General features: G+C 45.5%; 1 protein-coding gene across 1 annotated transcript in view; it reads left to right on the top strand.

Moving 5' to 3' along the window:
• Positions 1 to 17803, top strand: part of LOC115118076 (gamma-aminobutyric acid type B receptor subunit 2-like) — a 173495-nt gene extending 155692 nt beyond the window's left edge. The window contains exons 12-15 of the mRNA XM_065021036.1: positions 467 to 574; positions 8932 to 9054; positions 12299 to 12354; positions 17635 to 17803. Of these exons, the coding sequence (XP_064877108.1) occupies positions 467 to 574; positions 8932 to 9054; positions 12299 to 12354; positions 17635 to 17803 (456 nt within the window). The remainder of the gene's footprint in view (positions 1 to 466; positions 575 to 8931; positions 9055 to 12298; positions 12355 to 17634) is intronic.
• Positions 17804 to 25293: the final 7490 nt, after the last annotated feature.

Genomic DNA, 25293 nt, shown 5'->3' with positions numbered 1-25293 from the left:
TAGCTACAGTAGGCATCGTAGGATTCTGAGCATTTAAATATCCTTGAATCTCAAGAAAGTAGATGCTGCTACAGTATGTTTCTTACTTTAATAACACACATTCACAAGTTTGACAGCCATGATGTAAGTCTAGGACTTCCTCCAAAGTTTGCACATTCACTATTTATAGTGCACTTCTAGAGCTTTTGGTGAATTTGTCAGATAAAATAAATGAAATAAAAATGCTAATAGCTTGTCAGTCTAGATCTCTGTTTAGATCAGTCTAGATCTCTGTTTAGATCAGTCTAGATCTCTGTTTAGAGTCTAGATCTCTGTTTAGATCAGTCTAGATCTCTGTTTAGATCAGTCTAGATCTCTGTTTAGATCAGTCTAGATCTCTGTTTAGATCAGTCTAGATCTCTGTTTAGATCTTAAGTCCAACTCTTTGCCAGCTATTGACGAGACTGTTTCTGTCGTCGTGTTGCAGGTGAGAACGTGGATCCTCATCGTAGGGTATACGACAGCGTTCGGCGCCATGTTCGCCAAGACCTGGAGAGTCCACGCGATCTTCAAGAATGTCAAGATGAAGAAAAAGGTGACGGATCACAAACTTTAATTTATTCAATTAAAAACATGTTTTTTACATGTATTTCACACACAGGGAGTCACATTGAGACATGGGCCCTGTAATATACAAACATACACATATTATATATGGAACACAATCATCAAATAATAATACAATCAATCAAAATATCCGTCAGAGCAAAGAGACAAAACTGTATGGTCTCATTGACAATGATTGCCTAGACCTGGAAGGACAATGGAGGCCAGTACCTAAAATGTATCTCATGATTATTGTTATTATTATTGTTGTTGTTATTATCAGCATATTGTCATCATTATTCATTCTCATTGTCTTAGATGATTACTTCCTGAATCGACTGAATGGATTTGACCCCATTCCTGCCTTATTGATCACTCGGCTAATTGCTGACAGTGCTCAGATTGTGGAAAGACACTTGTAGCCAACATACATACAGGTTATGCCCCAAATGGACCCTATCCCCTAAATTGTGCAGTACCATAAGGCTCTGGTCAAAAGTAGTGCATAATATACAGAATAGGGTATCATTTGGGACAAAGACACAGTATCACCACAAGAAGAGATGACAGCCACAGGCCTGGAACCTGCCTTTATGAGCAACAGAGCACACATACAGTATGAATACACTAACTTTCATCTTTAGAAAAGACTATCAACACCAGACTAGCTCAAATTCACCATTTTGTATTTTGTGAACCAGTCAGTTTCACAATAGCCACTGTAGGAAGGGAGCGTTTTCTGTTGATGTGATCAAGCAACAGTAAACTGTGGTAGTCGCATGGTCTGGTCTGCGGAGGACGGAAGAAGAGCCTATAACCATAATTGGCCATGATGGACTCTGATAGAGAAATCATCACTGGTTAACAGCAGCTAGCAGCCTCTTAATGCACTGATTCCTGTGTCACCACATATGCATTATGCGAGATAAAAAATGAATGGAGAGGAAAGAAGGAGAATAAGAGACGAAAATGAGGGACTGTTAGCTGACCATATTTTCAAAAATTAACTTTACCCTTCACCTCGGAGCAAGTATGCAGAGCTATGAAAATCTGGTTATTATCAAGTAGCAGTCACAAGGAGAGCTTCTACTTGCTGCCTCTCTAACAACGTTGCTATGGTTTCAGTAACGTTGGCAACACTGAAATTTGAGACGATTACCCTGAATGTATATCTCAAGGTGTGGAGACCAAAAAAAAACAACACTAGAATTTTTAAACACCAAAAACATTTCCCTAACTACTACAGGAGGTCTAAGAGGGGCAAGGCAGGTTGTTAGCCCCCTCAGTTACCCCAAGCCCCAGAAGAGCTGCATCGATCCAGTCACAAAAAGCATTACAGACACTCACCTCAGCTCAGACTGTACACACACGCAGACATGCAAACACATGCAATAACTCACACACACACAATGTATACACATGCACACTGTACATGTCAGAAACTGCAGGAGCTCACTCTGGACATTTGCTGCTGCTGGTATCTTTCTATCCTGGCTCAGGCATAAAAGAGTTTACCACACACACACCTTCTGGCAACATGTTCAGTACCCACACACACAACACACACACACTCACCCTGTGGTAATTCTGGTGGACAGTGTGTAGGGTTTCATTTTCCGTTACTGCTGTGTGAGACTGGCTGCTCATTGGAGAGAATGGAGGTTCATCTCTTTATATTATTAAGCCTGCTGGTTTTTTACAGGATTAAAGGTTTGTGTGTGAGAGTGTGTGTGTGCGAGTGTGTGCTTGTGTGTGTGTGTGTGTGTGTGTGTGTGTGTGTGTGTGTGTGTGTGTGTGTGTGTGTGTGTGTGTGTGTGTGTATGTTTGCGTCCTTGCATCCAAATGTGTGTGTCAGGGTTTCCGTTTCGAAAATGTGGTGCCTGACATTTGTCCAGAAGTATTTTACTATTCCAGGCATTTGAGACATTTACCGGACACATATGCATTGGGTTCATCAACTAATTAGGGCGTCTACCCACAGTGTGCAGAAGGACAGAAGTCACATTTAGATTATGGTCAATCATATTAACAGTCGAGGAAGTAACCATATGTGGTCCTTCTTACTGAATTCTGATGTGCACTTTGAAGATGTTAGAATAACTGTCCACATGCACTTTTCCTCAGCCAGCAAGACGAGTGACAAACAGCAAAATCACTAGTCTATGTCAATCCACTAGTCCCCATAGTAGAAAGTTGACATATAGTATTGGTCAGCTTGTTGAGAAAGAAATGGCCTATTCCAAAACCGATTCGTTGTGGGTCGATAGATCCCACATTCATACAACCAGTAGGCCTAGGATACATACATATATGAGTCTGATGCAACAGATCAAAACGTTTAGCTTCAAATGTTGACAAACTCTTATTTCTTTACATTATAAGCACAGCAATGCGCACAAGGCAGTAGGCTATCAACAAATGCAATTAGCAATTGTCAAAGCGCACTGCACATGTAAACGGATTAATGTGTGAGAGATGAAAATATCCATTCGAAATTCAGAAAGAGGGGAGATCTAGACTCACATCTCCCTCACTAGCTTTAAGCACCAGCTGTCAGAGCAGTTTAAAGATGCACCTGTACTTAGCCTATCTACCTACCTCATCCCCATACTGGTATTTATTTATTTATTTTGCTCCTTTGCACCCCAGTATCTCTACCTGCACATTCATCTTCTGCCGATCTACCATTCCAGTGTTTAATTGCTATATTGTAATTACTTCGCCACCATGGCCTATTTATTTCCTTAACTTACCTCATTTGCACTCACTGTATATAGACGTTTTGTTTTCTTTTGTTCTACTGTATTATGGACTGTATGTTTTGTTTATTCCATGTGTAACTCTGTGTTGTTGTATGTGTTGAATTTCTACGCTTTATCTTGGCCAGGTCGCAGTTGCAAATGAGAACTTGTTCTCAACTAGCCTACCTGGTTAAATAAAGGTGGAATAAAATAAAATAAAAAAATTATATGCAACAACTAGCATGGGTTGCTAATATGACGGATTGTGCCTTTGGCTACTGGTCAAATATAATATAAGGCTCTGTATCAGTATGCTGTAGGTGTGTGATAAATAAGATGCATAACGAATATACACGTGCCAATATAAGGCCACTAAATTATGCAAATGTACCTATAGACTGATAAGCATGACCAGTCAAATGTATTTACATCAATGAAGAGGCTAAAAAGCTTTATTTTGCAATGGGATTTTCTCTTCTCCCGGTGACAATTTTTTGTTGGCTTCAAAAAATTAAAAATGGCCTAAACCTGACTACTACCAGCTAACGGAAACCCCCGTGCTTTTATGTAACACACAGTCTACTCACTGACCTGTTGCCCTCTGATGTTTATGACACAATATGTATCTGGTTTGATTACGTAAAGGCTTGCCAGGCCTCTGTGCCCTTTTGATATTTATAGTCCTCCTCACATCACATCCTGGATAGATGTGTGGGATGATGAAAGCTGCAGGAGGGCATGTGGAAGATCTGTCAGAGAGAGTGGGAGAGAGCGAGGGCGTGGGAGGCAGGAAGAGAGCAGACCGCAGCAGGTAGCGGTTAAGAGCGTTGGGCCAGTAACCGAAAGGTCACTGGTTGGAAAAGTCTGTCGATGTGCCCTTGAACAAGGCACTTAACCCTAATTGCTCTTGTAAGTCGCTCTAAATAAGAGAGTCTGCTAAATGACAAAAATTTAGAGAGAGAAAGAATGTGGTATTTAAAGAGATTGGGTCATTGTCTTCTAGTCTGGGGTCATTCCAAACACAGGGGCATTTTGATATATTTAAATGTGCAAAAATATTGGATGACCTTTTGTGTTTATTTAAAAAGTGATTTATTCATGAAAAGGTCGTAATCCGGAGAAAAACTAAACACAACAACAAAACGGCTTTTGTTCCTGTGAATTGTGTTATGCTGATTATGCAGACTGTTTTTCCTCCTCCTCCCTTCCCCTCCTCTTCCTCCTCATCCTCCTCCCTTCCTCCTCCCCCTCCTCCCCCTTCCTCCTCATCCTCCTCTTTCCCCCTCCTCATCCCTCCCCCTAGTCTCCCCTCCCCATCCTCCTCCTCACAAACATTGATTGAATGCGGGAGCTTTGGTTGTGTGGAGTGACTTTGTCAGTCAAAGTAGAACTTGGGGTTTACAATGTAGCCCCAGTGCTCATCAGAGAGATTGAGCGCTGCCGTGGTCGCGCACCGAGTCACACTCTTCCTCAATCCCTCCGTCGCTTCATCGCTCTCTTCCTCCCTCCCTCTGTCCTTCCCTCCTCCTCTCCCTCCTCCCTCCCTCCCTCCACCAGACAGAAGACTGCAAATCAGGGTGTGCTTGAGCGTAAAGAGGCCTGGCTCAGTGTTGTGTAAGCACAGGGACTGTCAATCAAACGTGTTGCTCTGCAGCCTCCCTCCCTGTCTGCCTGCTAGTCTGTCTCTGAGATTGACTTTAGAGAGCTCTTGGCTGCGCTCACAGTGAGATACAGCTTAGGACACACACCAACACACGCACACAATGAAAAAAACACACAGAAAAAAGCCTAACACACACACACACTAATGTGTACACACATGCTGTAGAAGACCCAACATACATAGCATACACATACAGTACGCAGATGTTTGGTATTTTATTATGGTCCCCATTACCTGTTGCAAAAGCAGCATGAAACATAATAGAGAATGACATAATAGAGAACATCAATAGACAAAAAACAGCTCAAAGACAAAACGACATGATTTTAAAAAAGGCACAGATAGCCTACATATCAATGCATACACACAAACTATCTAGTTCAAATAGGGGAGAGGCGTTTTGCCACGAGGAGTTGCTTTATCATTATACATACAGTACATGCTCATTCACATAGATCAACGATGTACACACAGAACAATGATCAGGTGGCCTTCTGAGTGGTGCAGCGGTTTAAGGCACTGCAGTGCTTGAGGCGTCACTACAGCCTCGGGTTTGATCCCAGGCTGTGTCGCAGCCAGCCGTGACCGAGAGACCCATGAGGCGTCACAGAATTGACCCAGCGTCGTCCGGGTAAGAGGGTTTGGCCGGTGGGGATGTTCTTGTCCCATCGCCTTCTAGCGACTCCTTGTGGCGGGCCAAAGCTGACTTCTGTCACCAGTTGTACGGTGTTTCCTCCAACACATTGGTGCGGCTGGCTTCTGAGTTAAGCAAGCAGTTTCGGAGGACGCATGGATATCAACCTTCGCCTCTCCCGAGTCCATACTGGAGTTGCAGCGATGGGACAAGATTGTAACTACCAATTGGGTAGAAAAAGGGGTCGAAGTAAAAATTGTAAAAATGTATCAGATGTGTGTGTGCATGATCTGATATGAACAGTGTCTTTCATACTTACACAAACACACATCCCCATGTGCACACACACACACGTGTCTTATCGCTGAGACAGAGCGATCCCATTTCCCACGAATCAGGGCCCTGAAGGCAAACTGCTCTGTTCCCTGATCACAACTACACACAGTATATTCTACAGTTCCACATCCCCATGCTTTAATGATGAATCGGCAGTAGAATAATGTATTACTACTTCCAGGGTAGGCAGAAGCATTTAAAATACTATCAAGTGAGCAGGCCTGGGGTAGCCAGCTCTAATGGTAGCAGGCCTGGGGTAGCCAGCTCTAATGGTAGCAGGCCTGGGGTAGCCAGCTCTAATGGTAGCAGGCCTGGGGTAGCCAGCTCAAATGGTAGCAAGCCTGGGGTAGCCAGCTCTAATGGTAGCAGGCCTGGGGTAGCCAGCTCAAATGGTAGCAGGCCTGGATAGCCAGCTCTAATGGTAGCAGGCCTGGGGTAGCCTGCTCTAATGGTAGCAGGCCTGGGGTAGCCAGCTCTAATGGTAGCAAGCCTGGGGTAGCCAGCTCTAATGGTAGCAGGCCTGGGGTAGCCAGCTCTAATGGTAGCAGGCCTGGGGTAGCCAGCTCAAATGGTAGCAAGCCTGGGGTAGCCAGCTCTAATGGTAGCAGGCCTGGGGTAGCCAGCTCAAATGGTAGCAGGCCTGGGTAGCCAGCTCTAATGGTAGCAGGCCTGAGGTAGCCTGCTCTAATGGTAGCAGGCCTGGGGTAGCCAGCTCTAATGGTAGCAAGCCTGGGGTAGCCAGCTCTAATGGTAGCAGGCCTGGGGTAGCCTACTCTAATGGTAGCTGGCTTGGGGTAGCCATCTCTAATGGTAGCAGGCCTGAGGTAGCCAGCTCTAATGGTAGCAGGCCTGAGGTAGCCAGTTCTAATGGTAGCAGGCCTGAGACTGTCTGCTCTAAAGCAGATCGATTAGCCTGGGTAGCCAGCTCTAATGGTAGCCAGCTCTAATGGTATATTCTATTAGCCAGCTCTAATGGTAGCAGGCCATTTATTATGTGACACAGCTACAGTATATTGTAATCCACTCAGATTCACTCAGCTAGGAGCTGTATCTATCTTATATTGTATCCAGTACACATCTACATAGTATGTCATATTGGGAATAGCATAATGTGATAATTAAAATATGAATAGGCTTATCCAGAAGGTCATGCTTCAACAACATCTTTCTTGACCAAAGGGACAGAATCACGATACCATGGTCCATCTTCTGACCTGATGCTCCCGTCATTGTGAAAGATACAATGATCGTTTGATCTATCAACTTCAATTTCATTTACAGTAAAGATCATCTGGTCCTGTATACTTTCAGCGGCTGATAAATCTATCAATACATCTATCAGGTTTATTCATAAACAGAGTGCTACTTTTTATTTATTCTCCTGGATAGTCACTAGTTGAAATATCCTCTCGGGTTAGGAAGTTTTTTTTAACCTGAGAACATTGTTGCAGTCATAATAGAATGTCATTATGGTCAGGTTGTAGCTTGTAGTTATTTGGAGACCTCTGGTACCCTGAATACATCACCAGTCACTGTCTCTTTAGGCCCTCGAATACACTGCTATATTCCCAGGAACACAATGTTCCTTTCTCCTTGCCTCTACTTGTCCAATCCCAGTAGCCATCAAAAGACAACATATCTAAACCATTCCCCTCCATTCCATTCTGAGTCCACCATCCACCGCAGTCTGTCTGGTCTGTTGGTGGTGAGCGAGAAAGAGACTCCCGTATCTATTGGGAGAAATATCACAGTTTTCCATCACAGTAGCAAGATTTGTGACAAACACCATTACAACCCACATTTGTTTGTTTATGTACTTTTGTACTTGAACTACTTTAACTATTTGCACATCATTACAACACTGTATATAGCCATAATGACATTTGAAATGTCTCTATTCCAATGAAACTTTACGGTACATGTTTGATTATTTATTTAACTTTTGTTTCCCATGCCAATAAAGCCCTTTGAATGGAATCTGAATTGAGAATGGGAGGGAGAGAGAGAGAGAGAACATCATTGTATTTTTAAGAAGTGATTTCCCTCAAAGTGTATCCTTGTCTGTGTTCTCCTGACCTTTGCTTTGATGTGGATGGCGGCAGGGTCAAACGCTGTTCAAAATAAAGATCATACGGGGCCCCCCCTTTCATCCTCTAAAGTTCAGTCACAAAAAAAGTGGCTTTGTTGATTGACACGACTGCCGTCTTTTGGTCCCTCCCTGTATCCCACCTCTCATCAAATCAAATTTTATTTGTCACATGCTTCGTAAACAACAGGTGTAGACTAACATACAGGTCCTTTTTTTAACAATGCAGAGTTAAAGATAAAATATATATATCAAAAATAGAAATGGTGACACGAGGAATAAATACACAGTGAATAATGAATAACAATAACGAGTAAAAGTGACATGGCTAAATACAGGGAGTACCAGTACTGAGTCCATGTATAGGGGTACGAGGTAACTGAGGTAGCTATGTACATATGCGTGGGGTTAAATTGTCTAGGCAACAGGTTAGATAATAGACAGTAGCAGTAGCGTGTAGCCATTTGATGAGCTATTTAGCAGTCTTGTTTAGCAGTCTTATGGCTTGGAAGTAGAAGCCAATCAGGGTCCTGTTGGTTCCAGACATCTCTCCCTACCTACATTTTAAAAGGGGCTTCCTAGATCCATAAAGTTGTCTTTGTCTGTTGCTGGGGGATATATATTTTTGGTTCCAGATAGAGCCCTTTTTGGTTCCAGGTAGAGCCCTTTTTGGTTCCAGATAGAGCCCTTTTTGGTTCCAGATAGAGCCCTTTTTGGTTCCAGATAGAGCCCTTTTTGGTTCCAGATAGAGCCCTTTTTGGTTCCAGATAGAGCCCTTTTCCAGGTACAGGTATAGTTTTTCTAACAGTGTTATCACTCTCTTCTCTTCTCCCCTTTCACTATCTTTGCTCTCTCTACCCTCACTCACTTCTTTTCTCACCTCCAGATTATCAAGGACCAAAAGCTGCTGATCATCGTTGGTGGGATGCTGCTGATTGACCTATGCATCCTCATATGCTGGCAGATTGTTGACCCGCTGAAGAGGACCGTGGAGGAGTACAGCTTGGAGGTAAGTCTGGTCGACCATATTACCCCCATTTATATTTACAAAAACACACTCTGACCACGTTGGCTACCCTCATGTAGGTTTCCGCTCCAACCCCAGTTGTAACTAACCTGATTCAGCCCCCCCCACACACACACACACAAAATGTTGTTACGTTACAGCCATCCTTCTAAAAATAGTGTTTTTTCATCAACCTACACATAATACCTGATAATGATAAAGCAAAAACAGGTTTTTAGAAATGTTTTCCATTTTTCTTTTTTTACTGTTGAAGTCGGAAGTTGACAAACTTAGGTTGGAGTCATTAAAACTTGTTTTTCAACCACTCCACAAATTTTTTGTTTACAAACTATAGTTTTGGCAAGTCGGTTAGGACATCTAATTTGTGCATGACACAAGTAATTTTTCCAACAATTGTTTACAGACAGATTATTTCACTGTATCACAATTGCAGTGGGTCAGAAGTTTACATACACTAAGTTGACTGTGCCTTTAAACAGCTTGGAAAATTCTAGAAAATGATGTCATGGCTTTAGACGCTTCTGTTAGGCGAATTTACATCATTTGAGTCAATTGGAGGTGTACCTGTGGATTTATTTCAATACCTACCTTCAAACTCAGTGCCTCTTTGGTTGACATCATGGGAAAATCAAAAGAAATCAGCCAAGACCTCAGAAAATAAATTGTAGACCAAGTCTGGTTCATCCTTGGGAGCAATTTCCAAATGCTTGAAGGTACCATTTTCATCTGTACAAACAATAGTACTGCCACGTTCGTCGTAATGAGTAGACCAAGACGCAGCGTGAATAGAGTTCCACATTTTTTAAATAAACTGAAACTCAACAACAAACAAACAAACAAACAACCAAACAAACAAACAAACAAACAAACAAACAAACAAACAAACAAACGTGATGCTACTGGTGTGCACTCAGGCAACTCAATGTAGACAAGATCCCACAAATACTAATGAGGAAATGGCTACCTAAATATGATCCCCAATCAGAGACAACGATAAACAGCTGTCTCTGATTGGGAACCATATCAGGCCAACATAGACATAAAAAAAACTAGATAACCCACCCTAGTCACTATCACACCCCAACCAACATAGAGAATAAAACCTTACTATGGTCAGGGCGTGACAAGTATGCAAGTATACACACCATGGGACCACGCATCCGTCATACCGCTCAAGAAGGAGACGCATTCTCTCTCCTAGAGATGAACGTACTTTGGTGCGAAAAGTGCAAATCAATCCCAGAACAACAGCAAAGGACCTTGTGAAGATGCTGGAGGAAACAGGTACAAAAGTATCTATATCCACAGTAAAAGGAGTTATATGTCGACAGCATCTGCCACTTCTCCAAAACAGCCATAATAAAACATGGGGACACAGATCATACTTTTTATAGAAATGTCCTCTGGTCTGATGAAACAAAAATAAAACCGTTTGGCCGTAATGACCATCGTTATGTTTGGAGGAAAAAGGGGGAAGCCGAAGAACACCATCCCAAACGTGAAGCACGGGGGTGGCAGCATCATGTTGTGGGGGTGCTTTGCTGCAGGAGGGACTGGTGCACTTCACAAAATAGATGGCATGATGAGGGAGGAAAATTTTGTGGATATATTGAAGCAACATCTCAAGATATCAGTCAGGAAGTTAAAGCTTGGTCGCAAATGGGTCTTCCAAATGGACATTGACCCCAAGCATACTTCCAAAGTTGTAGCAAAATGGCTTAAGGACAACAAAGTCAAGGTTTTGGAGTGGCCATCACAAAGCCCTGACCTCAATCTTATAGAATATTTGTGGGCAGAACAGAAAAGGCGTGTCCGAACAAGGAGGCCTACAAACCTGACCCAGTTACACCAGCTCTGTCAGGAGGAATGGGACACAATTCACCCAATTTATTGTGGGAAGCTTGTGGAAGGCTACCCGAAATGTTTGACCCAAGTTAAACAATTTGAAGGCAATGCTACCAAATACTAATTGAGTGTATGTAAACTTCTGACCCACTGGGAATGTGATGAAAGAAATAAAAGCTGAAATAATCCTCTCTACTATTATTCTGACATTTCACATTCTTAAAATAAAGTGGTGACCCTACCTGACCTAAGATAGGGAATTTTTACTAGGATTAAATGTTAGGAATTGTGAAAAACTGAGTTAAAATGTATTTGGCTAAGGTGTATGTAATCTTCCGACTTCAACTGTACATTTGCATAAGTATTCAGACCCTTTACTCAGTACTTTGTTGAAGCGCGTTTGGCAGCGATTACAGACTCAAGTCTTCTTGGGTATGACGCTACAAGCTTGGTACACCTGTATTTGGGGAGTTTATCCCATTCTTCTCAGCAGATCCTTTCTATCTCTGTCAGTTTGGGTAGGGAACAGATAATTCCTTCGACCTCATGGTTTGGTTTTTGCTCTAAAATGCACTGTCAACTGTGGAACCTTATATAGACAGGTGTGTGCCTTTCCAAATTATGTCCAGTCAATTGAATTTACCACAGGTAGGCTCCAATCAAGTTATAGAAACATCTCAAGGATGATCAATAGAAACATGATGCACCTGAGCTCAATTTTGAGTCTCACAGCAAAGGGTCTGAATACCTATGTAAATAAGGTATTTATGTTTTTTCCAAAGTCATTTATATATATGATTTTTTATTTAGTCCTGCTTTAAACTAACTCTTGAAAGTCATAATAGTAGAATGCACAAGGTGCAACGAAGTTGGGTGGTGCATCATCAGTTCCTCTTGTCATGTTAGTCATTACAGACCTTAGAGAGATATTTATAACTTGTTAGAAATGTCCAGATCAACTAGCCCATGTCAGCTAACGGTTTTTATTTATGTTTTTTAGCCCGTAGATATTGTTGTAATTTTTTAGTCACTCAAAATCACATGAATACACATTAGACATTGCAAGATGCAAGATTATGTGCATAAAAATTGCACAATTGTATTTGAACCCCATGACAAAATGTTTAAAATTGCAGGAAATAAGCTTTAAACCTGTTAAATTCTTTCCACCAACAAGAGGGGTGTGAACAGTTTGTGACATGAACAGTGCTTGTGCCCATAGAAATAGATGTGGTGCGTGAAAACGTCTGGGAACGCCTAATATAGAGTATAACCAGGAGATTATTTCCTCACCACACAAACTGACAAGGGAAAATACTTGGCCCTAAGTTCAAACACCTGTTTTTCACCACAATGTAATACCCTCGTCTTGGTGGCACAGGTAGATTCTCTGAAAGTGAGAACAGATCAGGAGCTGGGGCAACAACATGTTCGCCAGTGAGAACAGATCAGGAGCTGAAGCACCAACATGTCCGCCAGTGAGAACAGATCAGGAGCTGTGGCAACAACATGTTCGCCAGTGAGAACAGATCAGGAGCTGGGGCACCAACATGTTCGCCAGTGAGAACAGATCAGCAGCTGGGGCACCAACATGTTCGCCAGTGAAAACAGATCAGGAGCTGGGGCACCAACATGTTCGCCAGTGAGAACAGATCAGGAGCTGGGGCACCAACATGTTCGCCAGTGAGAACAGATCAGCAGCTGGGGCACCAACATGTCCGCCAGTGAGAACAAATCAGGAGCTGGGGCAACAACATGTTCGCCAGTGAGAACAGATCAGGAGCTGGGGCACCAACATGTCCGCCAGTGAGAACAGATCAGGAGCTGAGGCAACAACATGTTCGCCAGTGAGAACAGATCAGGAGCTGAGGCAACAACATGTTCGTCAGTGAAAACAGATCAGGAGCTGGGGCACCAACATGTCCGCCAGTGAGAACAGATCAGCAGCTGGGGCAACAACATGTTCGCCAGTGAGAGCAGACCAGGAGCTGGGGCACCAACATGTCCGTCAGTGAGAACAGATCAGGAGCTGAGGCACCAACATGTTCGCCAGTGAGAACAGATCAGGAGCTGAGGCACCAACATTTCCGCCAGTGAGAACAGATCAGGAGCTGAGGCAACAACATGTTCTCCAGTGAGAACAGATCAACAGCTGGGGCAACAACATGTTCGTCAGTGAGAACAGATCAGGAGCTGAGGCACCAACATGTCCGCCAGTGAGAACAGATCAGGAGCTGAGGCACCAACATGTTCGCCAGTGAGAACAGATCAGGAGCTGGGGCACCAACATGTCCGCCAGTGAGAACAGATCAGGAGCTGGGGCACCAACATTTCCGCCAGTGAGAACAGATCAGGAGCTGAGGCAACAACATGTTCTCCAGTGAGAACAGATCAACAGCTGGGGCAACAACATGTTCGCCAGTGAGAACAGATCAGGAGCTGAGGCACCAACATGTCCGCCAGTGAGAACAGATCAGGAGCTGAGGCACCAACATGTTCGCCAGTGAGAACAGATCAGGAGCTGGAGCAACAACATGTTCGCCAGTGAGAACAGATCAGGAGCTCGGGCAACAACATGTTCGCCAGTGAGAACAGATCAGCAGCTGGGGCAACAACATGTTCGCCAGTGAGAACAGATCAGGAGCTGAGGCACCAACATGTTCGCCAGTGAGAGACAGATCGCCAGTGAGAACAGATCAGGAGCTGGGGCACCAACATGTTCAGTGAGAACAGATCAGTGAGGAACAGATCAGTGAGAACAGATCAGCAGCTGGGGCACCAACATGTTCGCCAGTGAGAACAGATCAGGAGCTGAGGCACCAACATGTCCGCCAGTGAGAACAGATCAGGAGCTGAGGCACCAACATGTTCGCCAGTGAGAACAGATCAGGAGCTGAGGCAACAACATGTTTGCCAGTGAGAACAGATCAGGAGCTGAGGCAACAACATGTTTGCCAGTGAGAACAGATCAGGAGCTGGGGCAACAACATGTTCGCCAGTGAGAACAGATCAGGAGCTGAGGCTCCAACATGTTCGCCAGTGAGAACAGATCAGCAGCTGAGGCACCAACATGTTCGCCAGTGAGAACAGATCAGGAGCTGGGGCAACAACATGTTCGCCAGTGAGAACAGATCAGGAGCTGGGGCAACAACATGTTCGCCAGTGAGAACAGATCAGGAGCTGGGGCAACAACATGTTCGTCAGTGAAAACAGATGAGAACAGATCAGTGAGAACAGATCAGGAGCTGGGGCACCAACATGTCCGCCAGTGAGAACAGATCAGCAGCTGGGGCACCAACATGTTCGACAGTTAGAACAGATCAGCAGCTGGGGCACCAACATGTTCGCCAGTGAGAACAGATCAGGAGCTGAGCACCAACATGTTCGCCAGTGAGAACAGATCAGGAGCTGAGGCACCAACATGTCCGTCAGTGAGACCAGATCAGCAACAGGCTTTATTGTGGTTCCGGTGGTTATTTTAGGGTCAGGAGGATATGAGGCACTCTGCCACCTCCTGTCCTGTGCCTCTGCTAGCCAGACTCTTTCCCCGCCAAGCCAGCTGGGATGTGGGGTGTTGGCAAGGCCTGGCGGAAAGAAACACTTGGCAACCCTCTAATCCTGCTGCTGGGCAGGGGGTGATGTGTAGAGCACTGGTGGGCTCTGCTCTGTCAGGATTGGTTGAGGGGTTTGGATTTATCTTTGCCAGGATTGGGTGTGAATGGCTTTTTGGATCCTGGCACACCATATTTGGGCTACAAACTGTTATGAGTGATTAGTAGTAAGAGCATGACTGTAAGTCACTTTGGATAACAGCATCTGCTAAAATGGCATATACAACTGTGATGATTGATGTAACTGTTATTTGGCCCTTTTTCTCTTTTGGGTAACTAAACACTCATCAAAGGAAGCGTGGTGATATTTTTGTTCTGTGTGACTGTTAGCAGTGGATATATTACGTGTCTTGTGATTGGAGCACAACTTTGATCAGTTAAATATCCTCCACAAATCCATATTGTTGTACTGTACATCTTAATAGGCTCTTCTAGTTTGTTTGCACTACCAGCCAACAGCAGCAGTTTAACAGACAGCAAACCAAATTAAAGATCTAAATTTGATTTCCAAACTATATCGGCCTTTGATGGTGTTGGCGGTGGGCACAGACTCATCAGGGTACACCAGGGGTACGGACTAAGTGGATCTACGAAGCTAATTAAGAAATGCTTTCAACTCCTCCAGACACCTCCTACATGTAGGCCACAGAATCCTTATGGCCTGTCAAGATCGGAGCTTCTGAAGGGCCTATGTCCTCTCTAAACGCCTACATCTTTATTTGACACGTTTGAAGAGCCCACGGTGACCTTGAGAAATCAGCATTGGGATCGGGAGGTCATTGTGGAAGAGTCATGTTCAAAGGCGGCCCCCGGTGGTGTGTTTTGCGGGAGGGTTGGGGTGTTGCGGTGGTGGGGATTCTGAAAGGTTCTTTAAAGGTTCTTTGATGCTATTGACCCAACGTTTTCTCTGCTTGGTCCAGCGGGGGAAGAAGGAGGGATGGAAGGATGAGACTCTCCCTCAGAGTTGATGACTTTTCTGTGACTTCAATTAAACGAGATGCCTCTGAATTGATAAGTAGTGCTTAGCTGGCTACAACCCACCATGGAGCGGGGCTCCACGCATTCAGACTAGTTTCTTTATGCTTCTTTGAAAGGAAAGGTGAGAGAGCATTTTTATTTTAGGTCACCGAGGAATCAATTACAGACCAAAACGCAATTTATCTTTTCAAAAAGTATTTACACTGTTGTTTATTGGTCCTCTTGGCATGTTCTGAAGGTATACTTTCTTTCGTTGTACTTGTTGTATTGCTCTCGACAAAAGATATTTACTTCGTGGGAATTGCCATATATGGATAGGGCTAAATTGAAATGTTTCTTACAGAAGAAGATTCATAAGCTTGGTAGCGATGGAAAGGGAACAGTTTGAGATTATGGGAAAAAATATTGTTGAGGACACAACATTTCATCTGACACAAAACTGAATTCAAACATGACACTGTTGATTGTATGTGCATTTTACATTTACTGTACATTTACTGTTCGACGAAGTTGTTAATAACGAAATCTGAAAATACCCTGGATACATTCAGTAACATGATAAGAATATTCCTGGTGTAATGTGGGATAGGTGCAACATATGACAAAGCCTTGAGTGAGAGGACTAACTGGTGTCTCCAAGTGGACACACACCTCTCTAAAGTGTGCACAGTTCCTAAGTCATTCCACTGCACTTTTATGACTCAAAGAACAGTCTTCAGCTATAAGGTGCTTTTTTGAGCTCTCCTAGCTGTGCAGTTGAGGAACTAGAGCAAGAACACTTGTAGTTGTTTTGTTTGGAACACAGCCCTGCATCCCTGCCATCACATAATTACAAAAATGGTTCCGGTGGGCATCATTTGAAAGCTTGCTCTATTGCCAACATGACAAGCTAAGTTATAAAATACGATCTTAGTGTGTTAGGCTTTCACAGGGCAATTCAGAGAAACAGATCAAAATTTTGGTGCGCATAGAATGGAGTCATGAGGGCATTCAGGTCCGTGTTTTGTAGCAAATTTTCTTCACAATAGACAAAAATACTCTCATTCTGTTCAGAACAACCCAGAGTAAAACGCCATGTCATCTTGTAACTGTACATCAAACATAGTGATCATAAACATTGACACTGTATCTGTCTTGAGTTTTATGATAAGGAAATGTGAAGTGCACATTTTGACTCATGGGTGTTTGGCTTGCTTGTATGACATCAACACAGTATTTATTATAATTCTCAATGTCTCCTCTGTAAGAGTAGAGTCCTCTTAATGTCAAATATTTCCTACATTCAGACCACGAAAACATTAAAAAAGTTACTCGATTAATGGGAGGGATGGGGGGCGACTTCTTGTCTCGTGCGGCGCATTAGGTTCAGAACGTCTCTCAGTCAAAGCCCATCCAACGCTGTGAAGTGCTAAGTACGAGTGTAAATGGTTTTCTGAGCCTGCCTGGCGTGCTCACTATAGCCTTGATAACATGTTAATTCCTGAATGTAGAGTGTTCTCACAGCTCACAGCCCTAAACCCATGGAGTGTTCTCACAGCCCTAAACCCATGGAGTGTTCTCACAGCCCTAAACCCATGGTGTTCTCACAGACCTAAACCCATGGAGTGTTCTCACAGCCCTAAACCCATTGGAGTGTTCTCACATCCCTAAACCCATGGAGTGTTCTCACAGCCCTAAACCCGTGGAGTGTTCTCACATCCCTAAACCCATGGAGTGTTATCACATCCCTAAACCCATGGAATGTTCTCACATCCCTAAACCCATGGAGTGTTCTCACAGCTCTAAACCAATGGAGTGTTATCACAGCTCTAAACCCATGGGGTGTTCTCACATCCCTAAACCCATGGAGTATTCTCACAGCCCTAAACCCATGGAGTGTTATCATATCCTTAAACCCATGGAGTGTTCTCACAGACCTAAACCCATGGAGTGTTATCATATCCCTAAACCCATGGAGTGTTCTCACAGCTCTAACCCATTGAGTGTTCTCACAGCCCTAAACCCGTGGAGTGTTCTCACATCCCTAAACCCATGGAGTGTTCTCACAGCTCTAAACCCATGGAGTGTTCTCACAGCTCTAACCCATGGAGTGTTCTCACATCCCTAAACCCATGGCATGTTCTCACAGCTCTAAACCCATGGAGTGTTCTCACAGCCCTAAACCCATGGAGTGTTCTCACAGCCCTAAACCCGTGGAGTGTAGTGAATGTATTAGCCTCTCCGAGTATGAGCCTGTCGCTGCATGTCTGTACTGGAGCTGGGCTGTGGAGCTGGGGATCCACAGCCTTCCTGCCTGACCGGCTCTCTTCCCCCACCATCGCCACCCTCTCCTAGGGATAGCTCTGCTGGAGGAGTGCCAGGCTGGTGCCTGGAGCCTGGCTCCACTGGGCCTTTGGACCTCTGGGCCAGCAACAAGACCACACCAGCTACAGAGAGAGAGTGTTGGTGATAGAGAGCGAGAAAAAACTAAGAAAGAGACAAATACAGTGATAGATAGATAGAGAGAGATAGCTCTGGGATAGGAGTTGTGTGGTGGTGCGTCCCGGCTGACTGGACCGTGTGGCAGGCGGGGGTGGCGAGGGAGAGATGGGATCATGGCGTCACGGCAGATGGCGGACCCCTCTAGAGAACGCAGGCAGAGAGTGAGAGAGATTAGCTGTGATTGATTGGTGCGAGAAGAAGGACCATTAATTCTGAGTCTGTGTCGCCAAATGGCTCACTATTCCCTTTGTAGTGCACTACTTTTGACCAGAGCCATATGGACTTTATGAGCCCAATGAGCTCTGGTGAAAAGTAGTGCAATATAATATATAGGGAATAGGGTTCCATTTGGGACTCGTGCGCTGAGTTTCCTACAAGGCTTCAGGCCTGGTTGCCCTGTCGTCCCTCTCCTAGCTTCCTCCCCCTTCCCTTTCTCCCCCTCTGTCTCCCCTGATTCCCACTATCCTTTATTACACTGCTACTCCAATATCAGGATGTATTAGGAGGACTGGGAGGAGGAACAGTTGGTGACCTCGAGCAGGCGTGACGGTGTCCACATGCGATCTCCAAGGACATAGTCTATGTACAGAGATGTGGCTGTATAGAACCGACTTGTGATTGTGTGCGTTTAGTCTGCTCTGATGAGAGGCAGGGTTTGTTGTCTTAAAGGAACATTCCAGAAAGTTTTCAAGATATATAACTTTCAAAAGACAGGAATAGAGTCAGTATATATGATGCAAAATGCATCATACTGGCTGTATTTCTGTATTTTGAAAGTTATATATCTTGAAAACGTGATTTACTGTCATGCAAAACATTTTGGGACTATATCAACAATGGACTAATGAAACAAATATCAATAGATAGTTTTGGGGTGGAATTTTCCTGTCAACTAGATTCAGCCTCGGGCAGATGTTTTCTGGAGCGGCTGGTCTGGGGAACATAATTACAAATCATTAGTAGACTGCAAATTGACTGCAAGGAGCCCAAAGAGACATAATGTTTGACTTAAACATAATCATTTCAACCCTTGATTACATTTGTATGTGATCACGTGTCTCTCTATTATACATGGGAATAATTGGGAACATATTTCTTAAATTAAAATCACTTGGAGCTGATTTCCTGGTGATTTGACAGTCTTTCATGTCCAACAATGAAAATATATTTTTTATATATTATATATTCTTAATTTCATTCCTTTACTTGGATTTGTTTGTATTAGGTAGTTGTTGTGAAATTGTTAGATATTACTTGTTAGATATTTCTGCACTGTCGGAACTAGAAGCACAAGCATTTCGCTACAACCGCAATAACATCTGCTAAACACGTGTGTGACCAATAAAATTGTATTTTATTTTATTTGAGGTGGGAAGCCCCTTTCATGTACTCATGTACATGTGACACAATATAAACAACATGTACAGGTATATCCAAAACCAGAGCCAGAGCCTACATCAGGGTTCCCCAACTGGTGGCCCGTGGGTGGTTTTCTGAGCAGAAATATATAAACACATTTTTTTTACCTTTATTTAACCAGGCAAGTCAGTTAAGAACAAATTCTTATTTTCAATGACAGCCTAGGAACAGTGGGTTAACTGCCTGTTCAGGGGCAGAACGACAGATTTGTACCTTGTCAGCTCGGGGGTTTGAACTCGCAACCTTCCGGTTACTAGTCCAACGCTCTAACCACTAGGCTACCCTGCCGCCCCATATATGGATGAGGTGGCAGAGACTAAGATACAGTAGAATATTATAGAATACAGTATGTACTGTACATATGAGATGACTAAGATACAGTAGAATAGTATAGAATACAGTATGTACTGTACATATGAGATGACTAAGATACAGTAGAATAGTATAGAATACAGTATGTACTGTACATATGAGATGAGTGCAAGATATGCAAGATATGTAAACATTATTAAAGTGACTAGTGTTCCATTTATTAAAGTGGCCAATGATTTAGGCAGCAGCCTCTGTGTTAGTGATGGCTGTTTAACAGTCAGATGGCCTTGAGATAGAAGCTGTTTTTCAGTCTCTCTGTCCCAGCTTTGATGCACCTGTACTGACCTCGCCTTCTGGATGATAGTGGGGTTAACAGGCAGTGGCTTGGGTGGTTGTTGTCCTTGATGAACTTTTTGGCCTTTTTGTGACATCGGGTACTGTAGGTATCCTGGAGGGCAGGTAGTTTGTCCCCGGTGATGCGTTGTGCAGACCGCACCACCCTCTGGAGAGCCCTGTGGTTGTGGGCGGTGCAGTTGTCATACCAGGCGGTGTTACAGCCCGACAGGATGTTCTCAATTGTGGATCTATACATGTTTGTGAGTGTTTTAGGTGACAAGCCAAATTTCTTCAGCCTCCTGAGGTTGAAGAGGCCCTGTTGAGCCTTCTTCACCACACTGTCTGTGTGGGTGGTCCATTTCAGTTTGTCAGTGATGTGTATGCCGAGGAACTTAAAACTTTCCACCTTCTCCCCTGCTGTCCCGTTGATGTGGATACGGGGATGCTTCCTCTGCTGTTTCCTATAGTCCACGATCATCTCCGTTGTTTTGTTGACGTTGAGTGAGAGGTTATTTTCCTGGCACCACACTCCCAGAGTCTTTTTTCATAATTGTCAGACCTGGTGAAATACACTTTAAATAAATGTATCTGAAGCCCAGGTCTCCGATTTCACAAATTTGGTCTGATTACTGTGCTACGCTGCTCAGCTAAGATTTACCCAGTGAGAGCATGTGAAAAGTCAATCCGGCTCTCTCCACTCCCTCCCCCGGTGCAACTGATGATTTGAATTCAGCGAGCAAAGTGACGGAGGGTCAGCAAAACTGGGACGTCTTCTTCTTTGCTATGGATGCTGCAGCAACATCTAATAGCATCAACATAAGAGAGGATAGAGGAGGGATTGTGAATAGTTTCTCTTTCTGGCATAATGCCTCATAAAACACGCTGCTGTAGTAGGCAGGCGGAGGGAATGGTGGAGAAGCCGAGAGAAGAGCCAACGAGAATCAGATAGGGAGAGGGAGATTTTCTTTGGGTGTTAAAGTCGTTCCTCAATAGGAGGATGAGGGTAGACAGTGACCCCTAAGACATTTTGTGGCCTGACTCTAACCTTCACACTGCCTCATAACTGTCTCCTAACCTTAACCCGCACTGTCCCCGAACCCTCCTAACCCCTTAAATCAAGTCTCCTTTCTGATACACACTTCAAACTAGTGCCCCAGATACTAATTCCAACCCTGTACTCTATGTCCCCTTCAGAGCTCTGATTCTGCATCCCAAAATGGCACTCTATTCCCTATATAGGGCACTACCTTTGACCAGAGCCCAATGGGTTTACTGCACTAAATCAGGAATATACTACCATTTGGGATGCACGGGGTATCTCTGCATGCCTACATATCCATGTCTTTTCACACAATGCCAAGTATTTTTAACAGGGATCATGCTGGCTGTAGCTACAGGAAGGAAGGAATACCTTGCTGAAAAATGCTGGAGACATTAGGCTGTAGAACGCAATTAGGTCTGTTTTGCGTCTCGTGGATAATTGAGTGTTTGTTAATTGTGAAGATGTTTCAGCAGAGGTTGGCTGGGCCGAGCAGATTAAGCCCCATGTCGGAGAAGAGTCTGTGTGTGTGTTTGCCTCTGCCCACGTGTGCGTGTGTTTACATGTGCGTGTTTGTCCATGTGTACTACCTTCTGTATCTGTGAAAGCCCCTCTCCTCTGGCCTCAGTATTGGCTCTGGTCTAATGAAGGACAAATCATCGAGGGCCTGATTAGCATTCTGGTGGAGCCTGCAGCAGACCCCCTCTTCTCCCTCCTCCCCTTCCTCTCTCTCTCCGACTCTCTCGTTCTCCCCCTCTTGTCTCCCCCTCTCTCTCCCCCTCCTCTCTCCCCCCATCTCCTTCCCCCTCCTCCCTCGCTCAATCCCTCTTCTCTTCCCTTGCACGCTCTCTCTCTCTCTCTCTCTCTCTCTCTCTCTCTCTCTCTCTCTCTCTCTCTCTCTCTCTCTCTCTCTGTCTCCCTCCTCTCCTCCTCCTCACCATTCTCTCATTCCGAAGCTGCAGCAGGCAGGCTGCAAAGCTGGAATATCGCAGTGTGGCATCGCCATGGTAACGGCCATGGTTTCTGACACCCATAACAGCAGAGAGCCGCACTGTTGATCCACAAGACAAAAATAGGAAAAAGGGTTTTGGCTGCCACTTCAACGTGGTGACACATGCACAGAGGCACAGGCATGCAGGCACACACATAATTCAACATTCAAAAACACATTTAAACACACGCTCAAACACAGACGTACACACAGACACATACAAAGATACATGCACGCACACACATCAGCTTTCACATCAGCTTTCTCTTTCTGACGCCCTCACCTGGATGTGAGGGCTGTGGGAGTCGGCCCCACCTGGATGTGAGGGCTGTGTGCGTCAGTCCCACCTGGATGTGAGGGCTGTGTGAGTCAGTCCCACCTGGATGTGAGGGCTGTGTGAGTCGGTCCCACCTGGATGTGAGAGCTGTGTGCATCAGTCCCACCTGGATGTGAGGGCTGTGTGAGTCGGTCCCACCTGGATGCGAGGGCTGTGTGCATCAGTCCCACCTGGATGTAAGGGCTCTGTGCGTCAGTCCCACCTGGATGTGAGGGCTGTGTGCGTCAGTCCGACCTGGATGTGAGAGCTGTGAGAGTCGGTCCCACCTGGATGTGAGAGCTGTGAGAGTCGGTCTCACCTGGATGTGAGGGCTGTGACAGTCGGTCCCCCCTGGATGTGAGGGCTGTGAGAGTCGGTCTAACCTGGATGTGAGAGCTGTGTGCGTCAGTCCCACCTGGATGTGAGGGCTGTGAGAGTAGGTCCCTCCTGGATGTGAGGGCTGTGAGAGTCGGTCCCACCTGGATGTGAGGGGTGTGCATCAGTCCCACCTGGATGTGAGGGCTGTGTGAGTCAGTCCCACCTGGATGTGAGGGCTGTGTGAGTCGGTCCCACCTGGATGTGAGAGCTGTGTGCATCAGTCCCGCCTGGATGTGAGGGCTGTGTGCATCAGTCCCACCTGGATGTAAGGGCTCTGTGCGTCAGTCCCACCTGGATGTGAGGGCTGTGTGCGTCAGTCCGACCTGGATGTGAGAGCTGTGAGAGTCGGTCCCACCTGGATGTGAGAGCTGTGTGCGTCAGTCCCACCTGGATGTGAGGGCTGTGAGAGTAGGTCCCACCTGGACGTGAGGGCTGTGAGAGTCGGTCTCACCTGGATGTGAGGGCTGTGAGAGTCGGTCTCACCTGGATGTGAGAGCTGTGTGCGTCAGTCCCACCTGGATGTGAGGGCTGTGAGAGTAGGTCCCACCTGGATGTGAGGGCTGTGAGAGTCGGTCCCACCTGGACGTGAGGGCTGTGAGAGTCGGTCCCACCTGGATGTGAGGGCTGTGAGAGTCGGTCCCACCTGGATGTGAGGGCTGTGAGAGTCGGTCTCACCTGGATGTGAGAGCTGTGTGCGTCAGTCCCACCTGGATGTGAGGGCTGTGAGAGTAGGCCCATCTCGATGTGAGGGCTGTGAGAGTCGGTCCCACCTGGATGTGAGGGCTGTGAGAGTCGGTTCCACCTGGATGTGAGAGCTGTGTGCGTCATTCCCACCTGGATGTGAGGGCTGTGTGAGTCGGTCCCACCTGGATATGAGGGCTGTGTGAGTCGGTCCCACCTGGATGTGAGAGCTGTGTGAGTCGGTCCCACCTGGATGTGAGAGCTGTGTGAGTCGGTCCCACCTGGATGTGAGAGCTGTGTGCGTCGGTCCCACCTGGATGTGAGAGCTGTGTGAGTCGGTCCCACCTGGATGTGAGGGCTGTGTGAGTCAGTCCCACCTGGATGTGAGAGCTGTGTGCGTCATTCCCACCTGGATGTGAAGGCTGTGTGAGTCGGTCCCACCTGGATGTGAGGGCTGTGTGAGTCAGTCCCACCTGGATGTGAGGGCTGTGTGAGTCAGTCCCACCTGGATGTGAGGGTGTGTGAGTCAGTCCCACCTGGATGTGAGGGCTGTGTGAGTCGGTCCCACATGGATGTGAGGGGCTGTGTGAGTCAGTCCCACCTGGATGTGAGAGCTCTCTCTCTCTCTCTCTCTCTCTCTCTCTCTCTCTCTCTCTCTCTCTCTCTCTCTCTCTCTCTCTCTCTCTCTCTCTCTGTCTCTCTCTCTCTCTCTCTCTCTCTCTCCTCTCTCTCTCTCTCTCTGTGTCTCTCTCTCTCTCCTTCTCTCTCTCTCTCTCTCTCTCTCTCCTTCTCTCTCTCTCTTCTCTCTCTCTCTCTCTCTCTCTCTGCTCTCTCTCTCTCTCTCTCTCTCTCTCTCTCTCTCCCTCCCTCTCGCCGTCTCTCTCTCACATACACAGCACAGACATGACACTCTCCTTTGACGTGCAAATGCACTTTCTGGATTTGGCCCTTTTATACTGTGAGTAATTGGTCTGTTAACAGAAGCCCTCATTATCAGCCGGTGAAGGAAGATAGGGGGGTGGTATAATATCCACAACGGGCCAGGAGGCCGAGGGTCAATGCGGCAAGGTGGCCATGAAGACAGACGAACATTCTGACCTCCAATCCAACGCCATTCACTTTATCGTTCATCTCCACAACCTTGGTGGACGCATAGAAAAGCACGACATTCCAGAACTGCACAGAGCTGCTGGAGCTAGATTTCTTTATGCCTTTCCTGCTCCCTCCATTTTGGAACCCTCAGACGAGAGGTTCTGCCTTCCAAACACATTCCACCCTCCACGCGTACTTTTGGCCTTTGCTCACTTCCAATTGCAGTCTCCCTTTTTCATTCCAGCCCTCCTCTCCCCCTCTACTCCTCCCTCCGTTCTCCCATTCGGCCCTGCTCCCCATGGGACAGACAGGGTTGAAAAATCTAAGAAAGAAAATAGAAAAAGTTACCTGCGGGCCCGTGCCAAGAACATTCTCACTCTCTTTTCCACTCCTCCGCTAGCAGCTTCTGTCCTGTGACCGATTCAAATAAAGGGATAGACATGCCTCTGCAGGATGGATGTTGGCCATGTCACGGTCCCCCCTCTCTCTTTCTGCAGGTGTGTGAGGACAGCTAGGGAAGGCACTGCATGAACATACAGTTACATACGCAGAGAAACATGAAGTACATACAGGCACGCATAGAAACAAACAATGCACACTCATGTACACGTTATCATAAACACACATACACATACTTTAGACACATTCGTAAACACACACACACACACACACACACATACAAGAGTATAAACACACACTAACCTCGTAAATACAAAAGTGCACACACTCACGTGCACACTGC

This window comes from Oncorhynchus nerka, linkage group LG7 (genome assembly GCF_034236695.1).
Source record: "Oncorhynchus nerka isolate Pitt River linkage group LG7, Oner_Uvic_2.0, whole genome shotgun sequence".
Classification (NCBI taxonomy): domain Eukaryota; kingdom Metazoa; phylum Chordata; class Actinopteri; order Salmoniformes; family Salmonidae; genus Oncorhynchus; species Oncorhynchus nerka.
Note: the sequence above shows the minus strand (reverse complement) of the source record. Positions and strands in the feature narration are given on the sequence as shown.